The sequence below is a fragment of the Pieris napi genome, chromosome 16 (assembly GCF_905475465.1).
Source record: "Pieris napi chromosome 16, ilPieNapi1.2, whole genome shotgun sequence".
In the NCBI taxonomy this organism is placed as follows: Eukaryota; Metazoa; Arthropoda; class Insecta; order Lepidoptera; family Pieridae; genus Pieris; species Pieris napi.
The window spans coordinates 2082752-2106396 of record NC_062249.1 but is presented as its reverse complement, the minus strand read 5'-3'; the positions used below and the strand labels follow the sequence as shown (position 1 = coordinate 2106396).

The following is a 23645-nucleotide window of genomic DNA, read 5'->3' as shown; positions in this document are numbered from 1 at the left end:
GCAAATAATAAAACATACAAAATGGCTCCGTAAATATTAAATCACGGTTTCACCGCTTAACAACCTTTACGTTTTCAAACCCACATTATGTCACTTCTAAAGCAGAAAACATGGACATACCAAACAGTACGAAAGTATTCTTGTTCCTTCAAATATTATATGAAATGAATTCGATGCCTCTAAATTTTTTCAATATATTTTCCATTTAAAGCTAGTATAGGTCGGTTATCGAAAGCTGGCGGTTTCACAGTACTCACACTAATGCAATTTCACATACAGTATGTTTCAATATATGATTTTTTTGCCATGCTATACATTTTAGTCCACTCTGGTTTTAGTAAGGTTGGGTGGGTTGTAAATAAATAAAAATGTGTCAAATACATATAAATATTAGGTGCATACGAGGGTGGATCCAAAAGTTCTAAGCCAGACCAAGAACGTGAAAGAGTAGTTCGTGTAAATAATTTTTCATTTTTCGACATAAGCTCCATCTAGCTCAACACACTTCACTAACTATTCTTTCAGTATTGAGAAACCCCAGTCGCATCTGATGTCAAATTAAATATACCATTTTTTCATTAAACTGTTTTTATTAAGATGCTTAAAATAATTAAAAACATTGTGCACCATTTCACGAGATTGCCCTGGTAATGTTTGAAAAAAGATCAACATGTATAAAATAATAATAATATAAAACAGTAAAGATCAACATAAACAGTAGCAAAAGAAAAACAATAACTGTCTCCTTTATACTCATAAGCTTGACCGAGCGCGAGAGAGACGGACAGTCTTTTCGTGATGTATTTGTGATTGTATTTCAGTTTGACATCACGTCTCGCGCTTATTCACAGACACTACACAAGCACAGTGTTAATGTGTTGAAGCCGCCAGCTTTAGATAACATACCTATATTTCATGTGATATTAACAAAAAATTATAAGCAACAATAGTACTTTTACCATTTGCGTGGGATGAAGGAAAATATCCCTTTCTCTAAGTACAAATTCAAAATGGCGGTCATCATGTTCCACCAAATGCCAAATGCCGGTCAAATGATGACCAAATTTTTGTATTATACAAAATTATGAAAACTTCACATTAGGCCATATATAGGCTAAATAAAAATATATAAAGCTATGTATAGAATTCAAAAACATAACCACTATACCTCACTCATTATTGATTGTTTTGTCTCTATCGTCCTAAGAAAACGCTAAGATTCATAGACAACTTTAGACGCGAATCTGACAACTGTCATATGTTTTTTTTTAAATATTTAATGCCTGTCATGATTGATTTCGGGCAGACTTGTTTCTGAATTTACAATGCGTTTATGAATAAAATCGTACGTTTCTCTGATATACATATATCGATATTAAGCGATATGTTTAAAAAGCCTCAATATAACGATATATATTTCTGTATACAGAATTAATTAGAATCTATTATATTAAATCGTCCGTCCAGTATTATACATTACGATCAATTACACCCTTAATTGCACTACATATAGCTGCAAATATATAAATGTATACATACATAAAACACATCAACCTTTTTTATATGCAGAGTGGTCCTTACCATTGCCGTGAAACTAATTTTATCTATTAAAACGTAAGTAGGCAACTAAGGACAGAACTTAATATCCTGTATCTAATGTAGGGAAAATTTACGCATTCGTTTGGGTCGGGGTGGTTACACAGTGCGGTGGTGCGCGGGAAAAACTGCCTTAAAAACGCTCAGTTGTGGAACGACGGACGTCGGTCATACTTCGCAAACTGCTGTTATTAGGTCACCTATTAAGTATTGGGAAATAACTATGAAAATTGAGCGCAGCAACATTTAAGATTTACATTCCATTAATAAAATATACTATACCTATTCGTACAAACGAATGTTTAGGACCGTTTATAAAGTATTTACGGCATTTTACGGCAATGGCTGTTCATTGAAGAGTCTTTCCATTAGGTGAATATAATTATATTAATACGGTATGGTATCACATGCTTTTATTGTTTTTATACAAAGCCCTTATAGGACAAGCGACATAATTTTCTCTCAATATTAAAAAAAAAGTGTGAACTTATCTAAGTTGTTTCATTTGTAATATTTTTTGTAACGACTTTTAAAAACGGTGATAATTTGAGGTTATATGCTCATTGTCACAGTAAATGTCTAACGCACACTAAACACTGAGTAGGGGGAGGGGAAAGCGTCTGTCGGAAATATGGCTAGCGCTGCGGGTTAGAGTGAGAGAGGAGCGTGCTTACCGCTGCCGTACGCGTGTGAGAAAGGGAAGCTAGACAGACTGGCGCCGTAACGCGTTACGTAACGAAGCGGTTTCCCCTCCCATAAGAAGTTATCACTTCAAAAAAGATGGCAACTTAAACTGGTGAAAAAGAATAAAAAAACATAAAATATTTCTAGTTTTTATGGAATAAATAGGATACATATATAAATAATATCGATTTAAAATAATAATATTTACAATAATGAAAGCTTTATACACTGGCAATTAAACTACATTAAACTGTACTTTACATTATTATATGCACTAAAAAAATTAGAGCCAATTCATCCATAGACAAGATATCGATATATAACGAGCAAGTTCAAAAATAAAATAAATCTGATACTTTAAAAAAATCTAGATATCAAACGTAGTCATGGAATTATACCCGAAATAAAAAAACTTTTAAATCAAACCTAGCACCTCCAAGCACACATTCAATGTGTCATAAACACTAAAGAGGCGTTTAAAAGGTTTTTTTTTTCATTAGAAGCATAAATTAACTAGAAAATATAATATCAAAATAAGCGTAGGAATTAAAAAGTCACCTTATTAAACTTAAGTCACAATACTGCGATACAAAATGCCCGGAGACTTAAATTTTTACTCCCTTATTAACTAAATGTATCTAATCTGTTGTCTCTTTCTATTACATCGTGTTTACGCTGTGATGAAAAGAGACAGTTACTCTTAAGCGGTGCTATAGGATTTTTTTTTTTTTAATACAGAACCTTCATAACTAGATAAAACAAATTTAGGCCTGTATTGTAAATCGTAACCTCAAATCTAATTTTAGCATCTGTCAAACAGTTTATTTGACAGAACTAAATGGATTTTGAGTTAAGACGTTTTATATAGGCCCTAAATTTGAGTTGGAAAGTTAAATTACAGTGAAGACAGGTAAGGGAGCGTTCAAGTATTACGTTACGAATTTTGGGGGGGGGGGGGGGGCCTTTTGTAAAAAGATACTATGCGGGGCGTGGATTGAATTACGACTATATTTTCGACTTTCCAGTACTTTACACCACATAATGGTAACTTTTAGGTGTAAAGAGTCACTAGCTGGTCACGAAACGTTTTAGTATACTTGAGAACAGTACTATACTAGGGTACAGAAAAACGTTACGGCGCGTTAAAAGGTGTGTGTGTGTGTGTGTGTGTGTCAATCTTCAAAAATTACGTGACGTAATACTTGAACGCTCCCTAACAACTAGACATTAAAACGTAGACCTTATTTATAATATTCCACTAATCTAATATTATTTGATCCATTCTTACAACAAAAACCGATTAAGCAATTAATATTGAAAGTGTAAAAAAAAATTATACATCTAATAATGTTTAACATTAAAAACGCATTGGAATATTAATTTTGCCATCGTAAATAGCAAATGGTCCTTGATCCGATTTATCGCTCTCTCGGTCTTTAGGCCTACCTGTCAACGGTGTGTCAATGATCTGACATCTGTCAGATGGACCCTCTAGAGGTCCTAACGGGACTTCAAACATCACATTGTGACATGTTTCATTTGTCACACGTGTATCGATGAAAGACGTCTGACAGCTCTCATTTGACGTCATAGCTTCATCAATCAAAGAATTTGGTCCTGACTGTGGCGTTAATGACAGATTAATGGCAACTGAATGAGAGAGGGGGTCTTTGCTTTCACTTTTACTGGTCACATCTGATTTCTCAGACTTAAATTCTTTAGCTTGGTTCCTGTGTTTGTCACGCTTAGTCGATTTTCGTCTAACAAATATTGGTCTATCGATATCACACTCATCAAGCATCCATACAACGTTATCCAACTGGTCTGTTTGACACGACCTCGACACAATTTGTCTTTTTTTACTAAAACGGGTATCACTTATACACGAGTCATTCACTGGGTCATAATTATTAGTTTTAAATAAGTGTTTGCACAGTTTAAACTTTCTATGACGCTTAGCGTCTTCGTTACTGTCCTGCAGATCTAACACAACGAAGGCGCGACTGCTGCCAGACTGACGCGTTTCGGCTTGACATACGTCATGTCGGGCCGCGTCAGACTGACAGCCACTGTCACGCGCCTCATACTGACAGGTGTCAGCGTGACACATGTCAGACTCGCCTAATCCATTTTCTCGGGCTCCTGTCATACAAAATCCATCGCATCGCGGGCCTTCGTCGAAAACTTTGGGAAGGATCGCCTCTTGATCGTACGCTCTATTAGTTTTTTAGCTTCGCTCACTATGAACACGCTTGACGTCAAGCACACGAGGAATATCAGATCTGAAAAAAGATTTTAATATTTTTTATCGAGGCGAATGTTTGCACATTCGCAAAGAAACAAAACGTTGATATGTTGGCATTTACTATTAATTTGCTTTTCTGCGAAATGTTGGTATTAAAATATTACAAAGGCAAATAACGTATATCCTAATCTTTATAAGATGCAATTAAAAGTGTTTCTTGATAAAAAGTAGATGTAATATTAGCCCTATTTCCAGACAATCGGTCGACTTTTTTATGTCGATTTCCTTTCTGACATCTGTCAGATGGACCTACAATCAAATTCCTTACCATGTCCAGTAAGCGCTTCAGTCTGGAACACCCTTTGTAACGGCGGGAAGTATATGACAAGCATTTGTCCTATCAAACTTAGCGTCACCGCTATCAGGAACATTCTGGAATTATGAAGGAATAAACATTTAGGAATGGAGTATGTAAGCAAGTTTAGATTTTGACTTAGACCTAGGTAAAATACCAAGCTACTTGACATAAAATCAAGAAAGTACACAAATTATAAAATATATATGATTTCCTTCTGTGTACGAGTTGCTTATACAATTGAATATATTTATTAAAAAATATATCACACGATTGTAAACAAAAAAATGCGGCAACGAATTTGAGCATCAATTAAAATCAGGTGAGCCACCTGCCCATGTGCCCCGTTTTAAAAAAGAACGTAATTTTATGTTCATTTATAAAATGGTACTTTAATATAAACATACTTGTTAGAGAATAGTCCCACTTCGAATATCGACTTGGTCTGCGAACGACACGACAGGGCATTGAACATGTCGAACAAGACGAAACATGTGAATGTCATCGTCGTATCGCGGGGGGTTATTTTGTTGTCGGACATCTGTAAAAAGATTTTTAATGATTACAGACTTAATTTTAAAGTACGGAGTGAACTGTTTACGCAGCCGAGGAGCGTGGATGTCGGCTCAGGGCCGTAGCCTTATTTAGATATTTCAATTTAATTCATATAATACATTCTAGAGAACATTTCGGTATGAATTTATCATTACATTATACACTATGAATTTATATATAAAAGTTTTACAATCAAGTTTATTACTGTGGTAGAAATAGATACATTGTTATAAAAGTCAAAAATCATTTAATCATGCAGGTATGTACACTTATGAACGTCAAAAAAAGAAATGTATATGAAATGCTTCTAACTTTACATTTAGTGCCAGTTCTCAAATCAAGGGCGTAGAACGGAAGAGAAGAACTGGCAATAAACTGTCCGCCACTCTTTTTAATCGCCATGTTCTTTTTCACACAACGTTTGTAAGAAACTGCAACCATTACACCATGTTCCACATGACATCTTAAGTAATTAATAATAATAAAATAAATTAAAAACAAAGACTTCTCCTATATCAGCAGGAGGCATGGTGAAATAGGAGCACGCACTTACTTTCTCGTCGGAACAACACGCAAACACATAGTCGAAATAACTAACATCACAGCATACACGAATTCAAGTACGACCAGTCACCACAAGAAGCACCCGTTCACGAGTATGACGCATGGTCAGCCATCGGCCATATAACAACTAAATTTTTTTTTTTTTTAATTTCTTTATTTTACAAAAAAAATATAATACAATCATAACAAGTTACATTAGCAAACCGCTGTGGTTTATATTCATGTAACCATAACAATCTTGTTTAGGAGCGCGACAAATGCATATAAAAGTAATTTTTTAGTTTGCTGTTTATATTGGTTGGCGTTAGGCAATCTAATATGTGATTTGGTAGACCATTTATTAGCCGCGGTAGCAAATACCTCAACGTTCTCTCGCCATATACGTTGTTTGCTCTTGTTGTACAGAGCCGGACTTGCGTTACCGCTCGGGTCTGTACGTCATGCACTACTCGTTTTTTTAAGTCATCTCGAAAAAAGTGCTCGACTAGAAGACATTTATTAACTTTTTCTGATACGGGCAATATTTTACAGTGTTTGAAAACTCCTTTTTCTTCATTTTTATATGAGTCGAGCACATTTCTCGAGACAACATGTTTGAGGATTCGCATTTGGAGGTTATGTATTCGGCTGAGATACGTTGGATAAGTTCTCCCGTAGCTACTTAGACCGTAATTGATGACTGATTCGCAAAGCGCGTTGTAAAGTGAAAGTTTGGTTTTAAATGGGATACGCTTTTTGAGTATTGTTATTTGTGCCAAAAACTGTCGAAGTTTATCGCAGACGTATTCTATGTGTTGATTCCAATGCATATTTTTGTCTATAATTAATCCGAGATATTTTTGTTTATCGACTATTTGTATAGAAGGGCACTTGCACACTGTTGATTTGTGGAGACAAGCGTGATCGTGAGCCACCAATGCTATACCAGTAGCTTCTTTTATGGAATTGGATTGTATGATAAGTAGTTTTGTCTTTTCAATATTAAGTACTAGTTTAGCATCATGGCACCACTTTAGTATGTTGTTAAAATCTGATTGTAACCTTTCAATAGCTATATGAGGGTCCCTATCTCCAACTAATAAACACGTATCATCTGCGAACTGGTAGCAAGTGGAGTGTTCTACTTGATTATGCATTTGGTTTACGTAAGTCAAAAAATGGAGAGGACCGAGGACCGAGCCTTGGGCGGTGCCTTCTGATACTGAAACAACCTCGCTGTGTGTATTGTTTATTTTCACTACATAAGTACGATTTTTTAAATAATTTGAACACCAAGTGCCTAGTGGCCCCTGAATTCCTACATGATTAAGTCTATTCTCAAGTTGTTTATGATCCAAAGTGTCAAAAGCGCGGGAAAAATCTATGAACAAAGCAAGAGTATATTTTTTAAGGTCAAGGTTATTATTTACTTCGTCCGTGAAACGCGATAGCAGCCCCGAGGTATTTTTGCCTGCTTGAAACCCGAATTGGTTCTTGTATATTATGTCATGTCTGTTAAAAAAAGATTTAATTTGTTCCCCAATATATTTCTCTACTATCTTATTTATAGAAGATAGTATCGTTATAGGACGGTAGTTGGCATAATCATCTTTCTTTCCTTTTTTAAAGACAGGTCTTACACACCCTTGTTTTAAGTCGTTAGGATAAAGCCCGTATTTAAGACTTTGGTTAATTAAATTTTTTATTGCAGGAGAAACTTCGTTTTTTATTAACTTTAGGTCAGATACTTTTATGCTATCAAGGCCCGGAGTTTTCCGAGCATTTAGAGTTTCTATAATTTTATAAATTTTTTCTTCGGTCGCGTATTTGAATCGTATGCTTTGTTTCGTATGGTCACACATAATGTCCGTGATTGCTAATTTTGTATCACAGTCAACGACACTTTTTCCAACAGCAGTGCTGAAATGTAGGGCAAAGTTATCAGCTAGTTGTTTAACCGAGATACCTTGCGAGTCGAAAGCTTTCATGATAGCCTCATCGATAGACAGCGTTCTTCGTCCTAGCATTTGATTCAATATTTGATAAACTTTTCTTGAGTTCCTAAAGTGTTCTGATATTTGATTGTTATAGTAATTGTTTCGTTTTACTTCTATAATTTTGTGTATTTTATTTCTGATACTATTATATTGAAGCCTAATTTCGGGATCCTGTGAGGACTTCCATTGTTGAAATAATTTATTACGTTTGTCGCAGAGGCTATTAACTTTGTCATCTATCCAAGGTATCTTAATCTTTTTGGAATAGCTTTGGTATTTTTTTGAGATTTCACATGTCGCTTTTTTGTTAGCGTTTTCGAAGGAAAGGCGAATAAAATTATATATTTCTCTGGGAGAATTCATTGTGTTTGTTTCGAACCAATTAACCTTTTTTAATTCGTTATGTAATGTTTTGTAATTAATTTGTTTGCAAGTACGTCCCTGTGTGGGCGTAGTAGGCACGGGCATGTAGCTTAAGCAGGCAAAAATAATAGCACGGTGGTCGGCCAGTACGGTGTTTAACGCCGCCGAGTACGGACCTAATGAGGGAACGCGGAAGAAAATATGATCTATGCAAGATTGAGTAATTAAATTACTTTTTGTTTCTATTCTAGTAAAGTCAGATATTCCACACGACAGTCCATGCTCGCTGAGCGTCTCTAAATATGTATCTTTGTAGGTGGAATTCTTTTTTAGGTCAATATTAATATCACCAACCAAAAGCAAATTTGTAACTGTGTTAAAATTCGATATGCAATTGTCGAGCTCCCTTACAAACAGGTTTTGGGTACTTGGCCTTGGTGGCCTGTAAATAGCACATACAGCTATATGTTGGTTTGACCCAATTTTACATGAACCTATTATATTTTCAAATGTGGTAGCGTTAAAAGTGTGAAAAGTTAATTTTAAATGATTTTTTACATACATTATAATCCCACCCCCTTTTTGATTAGTTCTTAGTTGAGTGTGCATATTATATGTGGGAATATTGAATAAATGAGAGATTTCACTTTTTATGCCTACTTCAGTTAATACAATAATATCTATAGGGAGATGGCTATTATTGATCATTTGAAGCAATTTAGGAAAGTTCTTTATAATAGATCTAATATTAATATGTATGCATGAAATATTTACATGACATTTTGTAGGAAGTGATTTTAAAAATCATTAATAGAACTACAATTAAAAATTTCATTACCTGTACTAGTTGCCATTATTTAGTTTGCAAGATGTATGTATAAGAGTGTATCTCTTATTACAAGTTATGACAAACACTTAAAATTAGTTTATATTTTTTTATATAGGTGTAGAAAAGACAGGTGTTTTTTCTAGTCTGAGGATGTCATCTAGAGATCTAACCTGATGAATTTTACTGTCCTCTGTTTTCCTCACAAAGACCTTGCCATCTTTACACCATATAAATTTATATGACATGTTGAGTCTGGATTTAGTTTTGTATAAAATAGTTTTAATGTGTTTTGTTAAGGCTTCTCTCACATAGATCCTATTATTGCTGATCTCTTTTGGGGCCTCTGGTATTATGTGACCTATTGTTATACACTTAGCTTTACTTGCAGTGATCCATTGTTGCTGCATAGTTCTGGAGTTCAACTTTATCAGTAGTAGTCCAGGTCTTTCATTAGTTCCTTTTGTCCACTGGGTTGACTTAATATCAACATTGTCAACCTCAAGCTTGCCTGTTAACACTTCCAAAACGTTTTTCAACTGTCCTGGCGTAGTATCCGGGAGACCTGCCACCTCCAGCGTATCACCAAGTTTTCCTTGCTCCAATGACCTCAGTTGCTGCTCCACTGCACAAACCCTCAGTTCTAAATTTTTGTTTTTGTTTAGGAGATCGTAATTTTTGTTCTCAAGTTTTGTAATAGCTTCTTTCTGGGTCTTTATGGACTGTTCCATTGACGTCATCTGGTCCGATAAGAAGTTTAGGGAGGACTCGATGTGACCCATCTCTTCTTTAAAAGTTTTCTTAAGCTCTCTGCTTATGTCAGCAACAAGTTGTTTCACATTCAGATTTGATATATTACCTTGCTCCTTCGGTTCCGATTCTTCATCATCCTCGTCATCAGTATCATCATTGGGAGTGATGAAGGATGATCTGCGCGACACATTCTTCTGGCATTCATCACAGCTCCATTCGATGCTTGATGAGTTTCGAAGGGTGTTAAGTTGCTTGTTAGATAGCTTCGTGCAAACAGGATCAGCATGGACAATGCGATTGCATCTACTGCAGTCAATCCCCGGCGTCTTTTTTGTTATATTTTTCTTGCACTTATAACACTTTTTAACCACCATTGCTATACAATAACAATATTCTTATTATTGGGTAAAACAATTTTGTTTTTATTTTTTGTAGGTACTTATATTTTGTAGTTTTTTATTTGTAGGTAGATAGGTCTGCACTCAACGCTCGCACAACAAGAAGTGTGAAGTCGCTACAAAATATCATTTAAAGAAAGAGGATTTCCCGAATTCGGCACAATAAGTAATGAACAATTTCCTGCTCTCTGAATTTGTTACGACAAAAATTTGAAGTCATTCAAATATCTTTATTATTTATTGTGAAATGTTGCCGCCCCCAAAAATGCCCTTGCGGCTCCCTCTACGCAACTGACTACAAGGACTGCACATTTTCTTTGTATATGGAGACAAACATTAAATTGTATCGATTACAAGGAAAATTGAAAGTCGCATAATTTTTCCCTTTTTTAGTTCACTGAACTGTAAATATTACAATATTAAAAGTTATTGTTTTTTTGACATATATTAATAAAAAATGACTATAAGTTTTAGTATTTTTCAAATTCAAATTCAAATTCAAAATAACTTTATTAATATCGGTAACCAAGTACACTTAAGAACGTCAACAGAAAAGATGAAAAGATCCTAAATTTACATTACCAAAAATTAAAAATTAAAAATTTATCTACAAATTTGATTAGAACCTATTTAAAAATACTAATTCGTCTAATACGGATTAAGTAACCGAAAAGTGAGTTATGTAACCCAACATTAGTTAGTAACTTTTGTTAATAATTAAAAGTGAATGTAAGCAATTATCGCACACTTGAAGCCAATATAAGCCCTTTAGTTATTACCACACTCATAAATTGTAATTTAACAGACAATAAGTCAAGTTAGTTTTTTGTTAATCCAGCGTCGCAACACTACTTACTACCCCTAATGTTATCTTAGATATAACCTCATATTTTAAACCAGTAAAGACCAGTATTTGAACATATCCATACAACAACCGCCACCGAACTTAACTAGTGCTTATTAATATTTAAAATTAATGATTACTTTCGAATTAATGATAAATAAAAGTTATAATCGCTAGTTAAATCTATGACCGGTTAGGGACCGTTCAAGTATTACGTCACGCAATATTTGGAGATTATTGACCCCCCCCCCCCCCCATTTAACGACTTAATTCAATCCCCGCCTCGCATCGTATCGTAAGGACACCCCCTCCCCCCAAAATTCGTTACGTAATACTTGAACGCTCCCTTACTTGCAAAATAAGTTTCTTATATCAAAAAAGAGGCACCCATTTTCCGATAACTCACCTCCCTATTAAACACCCACAAAGTCCCAGCTATGATGATGGCAGCGGACAGCAGTACTGAGCCAAGTACTGCGCGGGAGAGGATCCGTCGTGATGTGTCGCGTGGTTTGCGTTTTAAGACCTCGTGGTCTACAGGTTCTACTCCCAGCGACTGAGCTGGGGGACCTGGGTACAGAATTCATCATTAGCAGATTTTGTTTAAAAAAATTAGAATCAAAAATCTCATAGTAAATAGAGTAGTTAAAGAAAAGTTTAAGAACTAATTTTAAATTTAATTTAAAAAAAATTACGTTTAAAAAAAAAATTATTTCAAAATTAACGTTTTTCTTAATTGTCGTAGTCAAATAAGTTTTTAAATATTAAAACATAATCAGGTTTTTTTTGGAAACTAGAATCTTATCTATATAATATAAAAATAAAACCCGTTTCCCGTTGTCACGACATAACATGAAAACGGCTTGACCGATTTGTCTGATTCTTTTTTTATAATATTCCTTGAAGTACGAGGATGGTTCTTACGGAGAGAAAAAATTTAAAAAAATGAGTGAAAAAGTCTAAAAACAACACTTTTCTATATTCCCATACAAAATATTCGTACTAATATTTAAAAGCAATTTGAACTTTAATACCATATCATAAACTAACTAACATAAACAACTTTATTTTTTTTATCTTACTAGCTAGACCGGTGTCCCGAATAGAAGAATAAGTATTAAAAAAAAATAAAGAATCGACTGTTAGGCGGTACGACGTTCGCCAGGCCAGCTAGTATTATATAATTATAGAAATTAAAAAAAGTTTATTTTATATTTACGATTTAAGCTTTTTCCAAGTGTTAACAAAATAATTGCAGTGAAATGAAAGACATTTTCGTACCGTCCATAATAATATTAATCCACAATATTTGCATGGCGTTGAGCGGATTAGGTATGCCCATGAGAGTAGCGAGAGCGATAAGCGACAACGCAGCGATTGATGTTGACAGTTGGAAACGCACGAAGTTCCGTATATTGTAGAATATGCACTTTCCTTCTTCGATTGCGGATCTATGGATTTAAAAAATATATATACAAAGTGAATTAGAATCATAAAAAAACCCTCAAATTCTTACTAAATATAAAAAAATTAAACACTATAAAAGAAGAATAAAATAACAAACGTCTTCCAGTCCACTTATTGTCACGTATCAAGAGTGACGTTTCATTTAATGTAATTCGTAACATTAGCGTGATTAATCAGTTCAAAAGGGAATTAAAGATACACATCAGAATGAGCCCATTAGACTAAAATTGGGCTGGCTGATGGCGACGTACATAATATCGTATATAATATTAAATTTTTCGTGTAAATAAAAAATAATTTTTGTAATGAGAAATAAAGTTCTTTAAACATTAATGTCACTCTGTGGAAAGACGCGAATCTTTTTCATAAAATGCTTAAGATTTAAATTTAAATTTTAAGCATTTTTTGATAGAATATTTTCAGATTTTAATTGGGAGATTAAAATAATTGTACTCTCTTATAAAGTAACAAACTCTTCATGTTGTTTCTATAATTATTTCAGGTACTTGATTAATTATTAATTACTTTACTTAGTCTTCACGTATATTTAGTTTTTATAATTTATTTAATATAGTTAATTTGTTTAAAAACTAGAATAATCCGTAATTGTTTCAGTAACATAGCAGTTATCATATGTATAAATCGCGCTCCCGACATAAATGACTTTCAAATTTAATATTTTATGAATATACATATATATAAATAAACCTCAAAAATCTTACATAATAGTAGCAAAATCGTCATCAACAAGTATCATGTCGGCGGCTTCTTTGCACACGTCCGTTCCGTTTTTTCCCATCGCTATCCCGATATCCGCGCGTTTCAACGCCACACCGTCATTTACCCCATCACCTGTAATTTTTATTTTATTTATTTAACAAAATAAACTACCACAGCAGATTACTCCCACACATACATATCAATGCATACACATAGAAAAAAACCATACATCATTAATATTATATACCTTATTCATGTCAGAATCTACATAAATTTTAAAAGACCATAAATGAACAGTTCAACCATTCTTTATTTAATGGAATTTATGAAATGCATGGCCAACACCTCAAGAATGAAGCATGGTCACGCGTTGAATGAGATGTTAAATGTTCATTGTCCCCTAAATTTTGGTTCCTAATTTCTTCGACGGGTATATATATCTATAGTAATATTTTTTACAATTCAATTTAAATTCATATTAAGCTTAAAGTAATGTACACAATTGTTTTATAGGACACGATTTCGTGATGATATTTAGATCATAATAAATACTATTTATATATGTATATATGAATAGAATAGAGTGATGATATGTTAGAACACTTACCCGTCATTCCAACTATATTCCCAAGCCGTTGAAGAGATTTCACGATGCATAACTTGTGCTTTGGCGTCACTCGGTAAAACACGCTCACCTATAAATGTTTAACAAAACACATAAATTTTCGTAGATTTGATACCAAGACTACTTGAAATAGCTGTATTAAGCATTTATGTAATATTTAATTCCTTGATTTTTATTGATTTAAAATAAGTAGATGTTAAAAACAATATCCTAAGTATTTTCACCACAAAAATAAGAACATTAAAAATGTTTTATTTTAATTAATTTGATAATTGAAATTAAACAAAATTTATTACTTATTTCTATTTTGGGAAAATACATTCTGAAATTTATAACCATTACCTAATCGCTAGATTTTATAAATCTATAAAAAATCTAAACAATAAACTTACGGTATCTATGATTGCATCCAGTTCATCATCAGACATTGAATCTAGCTGTTCTCCAGACAGGGACTGCGAATGGAGAACATCCAAGCCCACCATTTGTCCTAAAATTACATACACATAAGATATTTAAACTATCTCCTGATGCAAATCAATCAATCAAAATACGTTTATTCAATTTAGATGCGTCTTAGGGCATGCTTATGAATGTCAAAAAGGTTTACAAAATTCGCGAAAGAGCAAGACTACGCCATCCGTTCGCAAAATTACCAGGAGGCCTTGTTCTGAGAAGAACGGGCAAAAAACTCAGCAAGTTTTAGCAGCAAGTATGCCTTATCGTTATCACGCATGGCTTCGATTACAACGAAACAATTACTGTGTAAGTGAACTGTACTGAGGATATATACTATCACATTTTGTAATGTATATATAGGCAAACAAGCCTACGGAAAGGCCATAAATGTTAGTGGGTGCGTTGCCAGCTTTTTTTTAAATTGAAGATCGAACTTCCCAGGAAAGACTTCCAATGGAAGCCATAGCTCGCTAGTTCCCAAAACGAACAAACATTAGAAATCAGTCGTAGAACTTTCTAACCTCAACACTACGGTACGGGATATATTTTTCTAAGTTTTATTTGCCTAATATATGTCGGAGTTATGGCGTTACTATGAGATATATACAGATTATAACTGGATTTTTATTTGCCAATATTACTATAAATTCAATAATAATAATAAACAAATTTTTACGTCGTTACAACGTCCACGATCTTGTTTAATAATTTAATGGTTGATCCGATTGACCGGTCAAACTAAATAGAAGAGTTTACCATTACATTAAAGTCTCTTAAATCCAATTCCATCAATATTAAACATATGGAGTAGATAAATCAACCACCATTTTAAATTTATTTAATGTTTTGTTACGATTACAATAATAATATAAAGAAGTAAACATATGTGCATCCAATAAAAAGACATCAAGCGCACTCACTATGACTACGTACTCTCTAGTCTCTGGTTACCTGCGTGCACGCACACATACGCGCGAAACATGCAAAACCAGTTGTCTTGTAATTATGTGCAAGTAACGATAAAAAGATGTCGATAAAAATAAATAACATGTATATGCTACAATCAAAATCCTTACCAACAGCAAGGGCAGTAGGCCTGGCGTCCCCAGTGACCATCTTGACCTGCACTTGAGATCTTCGTAAGGCAGCGATGGCCGTACGAGCGGACTCGCGGGGCGGATCGCAGACTCCGCACACGCCCGTATACGTTAACGATTCAAGACTGCTACCGCGACATAACGCGATTATACGTAGACCTGGAAAATTATATTTCTTATAACATCTAAATAGACTAGTAGTGTTAGTGGCTTGAACGTGCGATGGTATCGTTTTCCGTATACGTGCGACATGTACGTACATGCATGATACAGAAATTTGCGGCCAATACCTAGAAGATTGTAGCGCCATTCAATTTGACGAAGGCTCTGTAGGTATTGCAATATTTTGTTTGAACTAAGTCTAAAGTCAATCAATAAAAATGATTCACTCCAGCCCAATTAAATTAGATATTTTATTGGGCTGGAGTGATAATTAGTTAAAACATACATACATATATATATATATATGTAAAGAGAATGATCTCTTTAATTTGAATATTCGCGCGCACTGCTAGTTCGTGAGTGAGCCGCGTCGTGTCACGTCAAGCTAGCTGACATTGTCAAAGATGCAAAGGGCAAATATGCTGAGATTGTTGAATTGTATTTAATCTTATTTGTAAATTAATTTAATACCATTAAGCTATATGCATCGAGAGGTGATAACAATGAACTTTTATTGTCGTTTCTTTATTTACAGGTAAGATTGTGTTAGTCTTGTAAGGATTGTATCAGTGTGTAACATACTCGATAAATAAAATTGCATTCTTTATTTACAGAGAAACAAATATAAGTTTTATTTAGCCTCTTGCTTGCTATTGAAATACAGACTATTGTCTTATATATATATATATGGTTGAAGACAAAACAACAAACTTTGAAGTTTATACCATAATTCATTTATCTGATATAAAATAACAACGTTTAGTCTGTAAATGTTTTACTACTTACCCATCCTAGCGATATTATAAGCCTCATTCATAAAGTCGGTCTGTTTCTCTTTACTCATAACTGCATAGTTGCCAGCACTGTCTATGTAATGTGTGCAAAGTGGCAACACATTCTCAATTGCCCCCTTAACGAATACCTCTTCTTTGTGTTGCCCGTCGTTAAATTTGGGAGCACATTTAACCACCATCATCTTTGTTTCAGAGCTGAAATATTTTTAATCATTTAATTTATAAATTGAATTGAATGAGCCAAGGCCATTTTGCTCACTCGGACTTTCTTAATTTTATAAGCGTGGCGTGGAGAATGCCTATAATACGCAAAGCATAGCAATTTTCTAGCATAAATTGCATAATTATTTGCACCTCGAACTTCGAACCAAAACCGTACAATCATTTTTATTAAAGTCCTACTAAAAATTGTTTTTGTTTATAAATTCTAACAATTTAAGTATTTGTTTCATCTTTGAATGTATTATCGACTAGTAAAAACATAAAATTAACTTTTAAAGACACCTTGTACCTCAACACTTGGCACGGGCTAATAAAAGATCCCTACAATCCCCTAACAGTTTAAGATTGAACAAACGAACCCAAACATCTACGAATTATCCCGCTTTTTTTTATTTTTATTTGTAGTACTTAATTTTAGTTAGTATTATATATATATTATTATTGTCATGAATGCCGATGTATTTTATGTCTCATAAATATTTATATATAAAATAATACTCGTGTATATAAGTATGATTTTAACTTATATAAATATAAAAATAAAATTTAAAACCAATACAAAATCGTGTAAAATACCGACATCAGTATTTTGGTGATTTCTTAGTACACAACACTTAATTCTAAATCTTTTAGACCTTAAACGTAATAAATATTTAAATAATTATTCTTTACCTATACGGTATCTCGTTCAGGCGTGTATAAGTTTCACGTATATCCTCCATATTGTTTTTAAGCGCACACGCAAGTATAGCGCCCTCTGTGGGTTGTCCGAACAATATTTCATCCCTTATGTGTGCGTTGTTGCATAATATACCAACCTGAAATAAATATTTTTAAGTATATTTTTCTACACACCAGTACTATTTTAATATTAAAGAATATAATATAAAGACCGCAGCTTTTTTATTAAATATTAAAATTATTGTTATAGAATAAAACACTATTTTGACCGGATTGAAGTTATGTATTATTATAAATTTACAACTATTTAACATCATTTTAAATTTATCCGAATTTCGCGTGCTTTACAGCGTGCGTGGTCACGGTGACTGAAGACAAAAGATGTTGAATGTCAAAAAGTATCACAGCTGCAGAGAAAGTTGCATTATGTGTATTTATTTCCCCGGAGTTGGTATCGACTAAAAGATGGAGGTTGGTATCGATATCGTCGGATAAATTTAAAATTATGTTAAATAGTTGTAAATTTATAATAATACATAACTTCAATCCGGTCAAAATAGTGTTTTATTCAAATGAACATAAGTTATGTTAATCAAAGACAATACTATATTGTTATAGAAGCTTTATTTCTAACAGGTCGGCAACACACCCACTAGCCCCCGTCGTTGCAGGTGTCCATGGGCGGTTATCAGTTTATCAAAAAAAACCAATTTTTTTACACAGAATCATTTACATAAGTGTCCAATAACACTACTAACAGTCCCTATTAAGGGGAAGACGCTTCCTATGTAGTACTTAAGACTAACGTGCACTCACACTAATTCACAGCTAAACACACACACAAGTGGAAATATATTTTTGTTCATACCTCCAGCATACTATTGACTCCCATCCTGGCAATATCCAGGTCTCGTCCTTTATAAGCTCTTAGCTGAATGTCCCCTTTGGAGTTGTATCCCGAACCTGACACTTCGGCTATATGTCCCCCGGACGTTGAAAGTGTTGTCACTGTCATTTCATTCTTTGTAAGGGTACCTAGAATAAAAAAAAATAACAAATATAATTTATTATTACTAAATAATTTAAATTAAATACAAAAAATAACATAACTCTCAAATCATAGAGTCAAGTGTAAGAATAATCTAATATATAAAATTCTCGTGTCACAATGTTCGTTCCCATAATCCTCCGAAACTCTGCTCGACCGATACTTATGAATTTTTTTTATGCATATTCAGTAAGTCTGAGAATCGGGTACTATCTATTTTTCAAACCCCGCAGTGATAAGGGGTGTCCACCACAAACAATTTTTTTGTTTTTAATTTCTATGATACAGCATACAAAAGTACATACAACTCCTAATTTTCACCCCTCTACGATCAACTCATATTTTTTATTATTGTAGATAGTTATTTTAATTGAACTAAAAAAATGTTTTTTAGAAATAATATACATGGCAAAACAAACGGTTTCCGGGTCAGCTAGTAAAATATTTTTTTTATAGAAATATAAAAAAAAATAATCAGAAGAAATTAAACCCGATAAACGTTTGTAAATGGAACGAAAAACAACAAACAATCACATAAATTTTGTCAACATTACCTGTCTTGTCACTGCAAATGACATTGACACATCCAAGAGTCTCAACTGTGGGTAGTTTTTTGACAATCGCGTTCCGTTTGGCCATACGCATCACTCCTAGTGCTAGTGTCACTGTTACCACTATGGGCAGACCTAAAAGACACGTATAATGTAAATAAAAGTATAGTCTATAGAATATAAAAATATATAGACTGTAAAAACTAAAGACTTTATAGGTTTTGTATATTTATTTAATTACAAAGGAACCTAATAATGCTTCTGAGTATATTTGTCAGTCAAATATTATTACTTTAAAACCTACGCTAGTTTGCACGTATAAAAATAAAATAAATCAGTGGCGCTACAACCTCTTTAGGTCTGGGCCTCATTTTTCAATTTAATAGGCAAGTAGGGGATCAGCCTCCTGTGCCTGACACACGCCGTCTAATTTTTGGGTCTAAGACATATCACACGGTGTTTTCCTTCACCGTTCGAGCGAATGTTAAATGCCCACATAGAAAGACCATTGATGCATAGCCGGGGATCGAACCTACGACCTCAGGGATGAGAGTGACTACCACAAGGCCAACTCTGCTCTTACTACAACTTAAACATTAGCTTAAACAAAAAAAAATGTCTACCTATTACATCTAGAACATAACGACTCGAAAACGTAGTTAAAACCTTGCAAATTTTTGTATGATCTTGTAAATATAAATTCTTCATACATACGACAGTCATACTAAGCGAAGTTTCAACTGAACTTTACCTAAAGCCTAATCTAAAGCAAGCGGCATCTAGTGCTGTATTTCAAAATTATATTACGGGTTGCACTCCGGGAGTGCCGGCAGAACTGAAAACTTGATTATTAACGTTTTGCATTTTTGATAGCTTTAATTATCAGTTATAATACCACAAGAGCTTCAAAATTATCGGGTATTTCCCGATAGGTTCGTTGCAAACAAATATAGTCGTCATGACGACTATATTTGTTTGCAGGGAACCTTGAGGGAAATGCCCGATAATTTTGAAGCTCGTGTGGTATTCGGGGGATTATTTTTCCGACCCAAATGTCGGCCAATAGAATTGCACCATGAGACGAAATGTACAGTTAACAAATAAGAATTTCATAATGAATAAAACAACTACTTAATACTTTTCTTGAAGGAACGACCAGAGAAAATTTTCACAAAAAATTATCAGTATAATACCATGTAGGTTGTACCACGTGACGTCGAATGGTGCAATTCTATTGGCCGATATTTGGGTCGGAAAAATAATCAGTATAAAAGTACTATCATTTATGTGGTAGAATACAATATTTATTTATTGCGCCATCGTACACAAACATGACGATTTATATTAGATTAAATACGGCGTGCCAGCTGTCTACTCTCCATCCGTCTTACGAATTTTCGATCAGGTCACGTGTCCTGACGCGAGTTTAACATTTTTTACCCATTCCAAAAAAAGTGTACAACGCCGCTAAAGAACTTTTCACTTCAATAATGTATATTACCTTCTGGTATGGCAGCCACGGCCAAACTGACTCCAATAGTGAACATCTCCTGCAAAGCCTTGCCCTGAAGCCACCCAGCCACCATGATGAAGCCAATGATGCAGAAGCTGTACAGCGATAATTGTGCTCCAAGAGTATCCATGGATCGCTGAAGAGGTGTTTTTGGTGCTTCCTCGGCTTGCATCATACGGAATATATCACCGAATTCAGATCGCTCGCCAGTGCTTACTACTATGCCCTGAAAACAGTTCATAAAAATCAGTAAATCGACATTCTAAAGTATTATTCTGTCACTTTCTGTCTAATTGCGTTTACGCGGAAGTAAAGAGAGGGAGATTAACGATGCAATTGCTTTAAATTTTAAATAAAGTATTAGGTAATTACATATTTTTTTTTTTTTTTTTTTTTTTATATAATAGGGGGGCAAACGAGCTTGCGGGACGACCAAAAAGGGTAGTCCACGCAGCCCATAGACACCCATTTTAGTGGGTGCGTTGCCGGCCTTTGAGGGAGGAGTAGGCTCGTTTTTTAAAAATTTGGAGGTCGTATCTCTGAGGGAAGACCCCCCCCGGGAGCCGATTCCACAGTTCGCTAGTTCGCAAAAGAAAATGCCTAGTGAAGCGGACCGTGGAAGACCTCCAACCATCAAGATGATGCTGGTGAAATTTAGAGGTCGTTCGGCTCGTACGGTGTTGAAAAGAGGCAGGAGGGATCAACCCAAACAATTCTTCAGAACACTCTCCGTAATAAATTTTGTAAAAAACGCAAAGAGACGCAATGTCTCTGCGTAGCGATAGAGAATCAAGCCGATCAGTAAGACATTGGAGATTGACAATTCGACAAGCCCTTCGCTGAATTTGGTCAAAAGGAAGAAGCTGGTATTTGGGAGCACCGGCCCAGAGATGCGAGCAGTATTCCATATGAGGTCGTACTTGAGCTTTGTAGAGCTGCATACGTTGCACCTCAGTGAAATACTGCTTAGCCCTACCCAAAACACCCAGCTTTTTGGAAGCCTTGGCTTTTTCTTCCAGATGACTGCGAAATTGGACTTCTTTCGAAATGCCAACCCCAAGGATACTGAGGCTGTGTGACGAACTAAGGAGAGCGCCTTCAAATTGGGGAGATACGACAAAAGGATCTTTCTTGGCAGAAAACGAACAAACCTGAGTCTTTGTAGGATTAAACTTAACAAGGTTGTTACTACCCCACACAGAAACCTTCTCCAGAATCGACTCAATTTCGAGAACAAGTATGTTGCGACTCTCATCGACTTCAGATCGAGACATGTTCGGATGGCCGGAATATAATGTGTCGATGGTGCTGTCGTCTGCATAGCAATGGATGTCGTCGATATTCAACAGGTCATTGATATGCAGAACGAACAGGGTCGGCGAAAGGACACAACCTTGCGGAACGCCTGCATTGATGGGTCTAGGATTGGAACACGCTCCGTCAACTAGGACTTTAATGCTACGTCCTACAAGAAAATTTGCCAGCCATCGGCATAAGCCATCGGGCAAACCGTATGACGGTAGTTTCGAAAGAAGCGCCCTATGCCAAACCCTATCAAAGGCCTTAGCTATATCCAAGCTAGCGGCCAATGCCTCTCCCTTACTTTCCACAACTTCGGCCCATCTATGAGTTAGATAGGCAAGAAGATCACCAGCCGAGCGGCCACGGCGAAAGCCATACTGACGATCACTAATTAGCTGGTGCTCCTCCAGATATCGCAAGAGCTGCCTATTGATGATAGACTCCATTACCTTTGAAAATAAAGAAGTGATTGCGATAGGTCTGTAGCTGGATGGTTCAGAGCGGTCACCTTTTTTGGGAATGGGATGAACATGCGCAGTCTTCCATGAGCTTGGAACTACGCCCGAGGAGTACGAGAGTCGAAAGAGCCGTGTAAGCACCGGAGTCAGCTCAGAAGCACAGGTCTTAAGAACGATCGAGGGAAGGCCGTCAGGACCACTTGACTTGTGGGTATCAAGGGAGATTAAGGCCCTCCGCACACCAATCTGTTCGAATCGAACTTCAGGCATAGAAAACCCGCAATGCGGAATAGTGGGCGGTAAGGTCCCTGAGTCATTGAGCGTGGAGTTAGAAGCAAAGAGAGAGCAAAGGAGCTCTGCTTTCTCTTTCGCCGAGTGAGCCATCGAGTCATCCTCCTTTCGCAAGGATGGTAAAGAGGGCTGACAAAAGTTTCCCTGAGTTGCCTTCGCCAATGACCAAAAGGCTCGAGTTCCAGAGGGCAATTTCGCGAGCTTTTCACCAATTCTGCCAATATGTTCCGATTTTGCTTTAAAAATTTCTCGTTTAAGGGTTCGGGTAGCTGCGTTAAATTTCTTTTTATGGAGAGCTACATCGGGATCCTTTATGGCCATTGCATGAGCCCAGATTTTATAGTACTCTAGCTTAAGACGGGAAGCCTCTTTGCAAGAGTGGCCAAACCATGGCCGAGATTTACCACGAATGGGGACCATAGAGTAAGGGATATAGAGTTCCATTGCTTGTAGCACCACATCGGCGACAGATTCAGCGCTGGCGTCAGGATCACTACCCTTGAAGCAGACTTGCAACCATGGGTATGCTGCAAAGAAATGACGCATGTCATCCCAATTGGCCGATTTGTAATGCCAGACACGACGGCATTCCGAAAACTGCGGGCGGATTCGACGCCTAATTGGCACAACGGTTCGCACCAAGCAGTGGTCGGAGGACCCAAGTGGGGCATCCACAGTAACCTCATAGAAGTCTGGGTGAGAAGTCAGCATAAGATCTAATAACGAAGGCTGATGGTCAGCTCGGTCTGGTATTCGCGTAGGCGTTGTGACCAGTTGAGTTAAAGCATATGCAAGAGCGAAATCATGGAAGCCTCTTCCCGAATAGTCGGTCGTACGAGAATTTAACCACTCAGAATGATGGGCATTGAAATCACCCAGTATAACGACTTCAGCAGGCGATAGAGACAGAAGGGAATCGAGTGCAGTTTGGACATGTTCTATAAGTCGATCGACCTCGGTGTTGCCGCTGTGTGACCTGTAAAGGCAGCAGTATATGCGGGGATGGTCAGCACATTCTACGCGTACCCACAAGGTAGAAAGATCGGATTCTTCCAAATGTAAGAGGCGACGGAAATTTATATCCTCACGAATGTAA

The 23645-nt window shown here is 35.6% G+C and overlaps 1 protein-coding gene across 2 annotated transcripts in view; it reads right to left on the bottom strand.

Moving 5' to 3' along the window:
- Window positions 1-2416: 2416 nt before the first annotated feature.
- Window positions 2417-23645, bottom strand: part of LOC125057041 (calcium-transporting ATPase type 2C member 1) — a 40332-nt gene continuing 19103 nt past the window's right edge. For both annotated transcript variants that reach the window (XM_047660469.1, XM_047660468.1), the window contains exons 6-19: window positions 20487-20724; window positions 18989-19120; window positions 18255-18421; window positions 17378-17523; window positions 16476-16678; window positions 15507-15686; window positions 14364-14461; window positions 13954-14041; window positions 13349-13478; window positions 12441-12610; window positions 11566-11729; window positions 5288-5421; window positions 4854-4957; window positions 2417-4562 (exon numbers count right to left, since the gene is read on the bottom strand). In XM_047660469.1, coding sequence (XP_047516425.1) covers window positions 4426-4562; window positions 4854-4957; window positions 5288-5421; window positions 11566-11729; window positions 12441-12610; window positions 13349-13478; window positions 13954-14041; window positions 14364-14461; window positions 15507-15686; window positions 16476-16678; window positions 17378-17523; window positions 18255-18421; window positions 18989-19120; window positions 20487-20724 — 2091 coding nt within the window. In that variant the 3' untranslated portion in view covers window positions 2417-4425. The remainder of the gene's footprint in view (window positions 4563-4853; window positions 4958-5287; window positions 5422-11565; window positions 11730-12440; window positions 12611-13348; window positions 13479-13953; window positions 14042-14363; window positions 14462-15506; window positions 15687-16475; window positions 16679-17377; window positions 17524-18254; window positions 18422-18988; window positions 19121-20486; window positions 20725-23645) is intronic.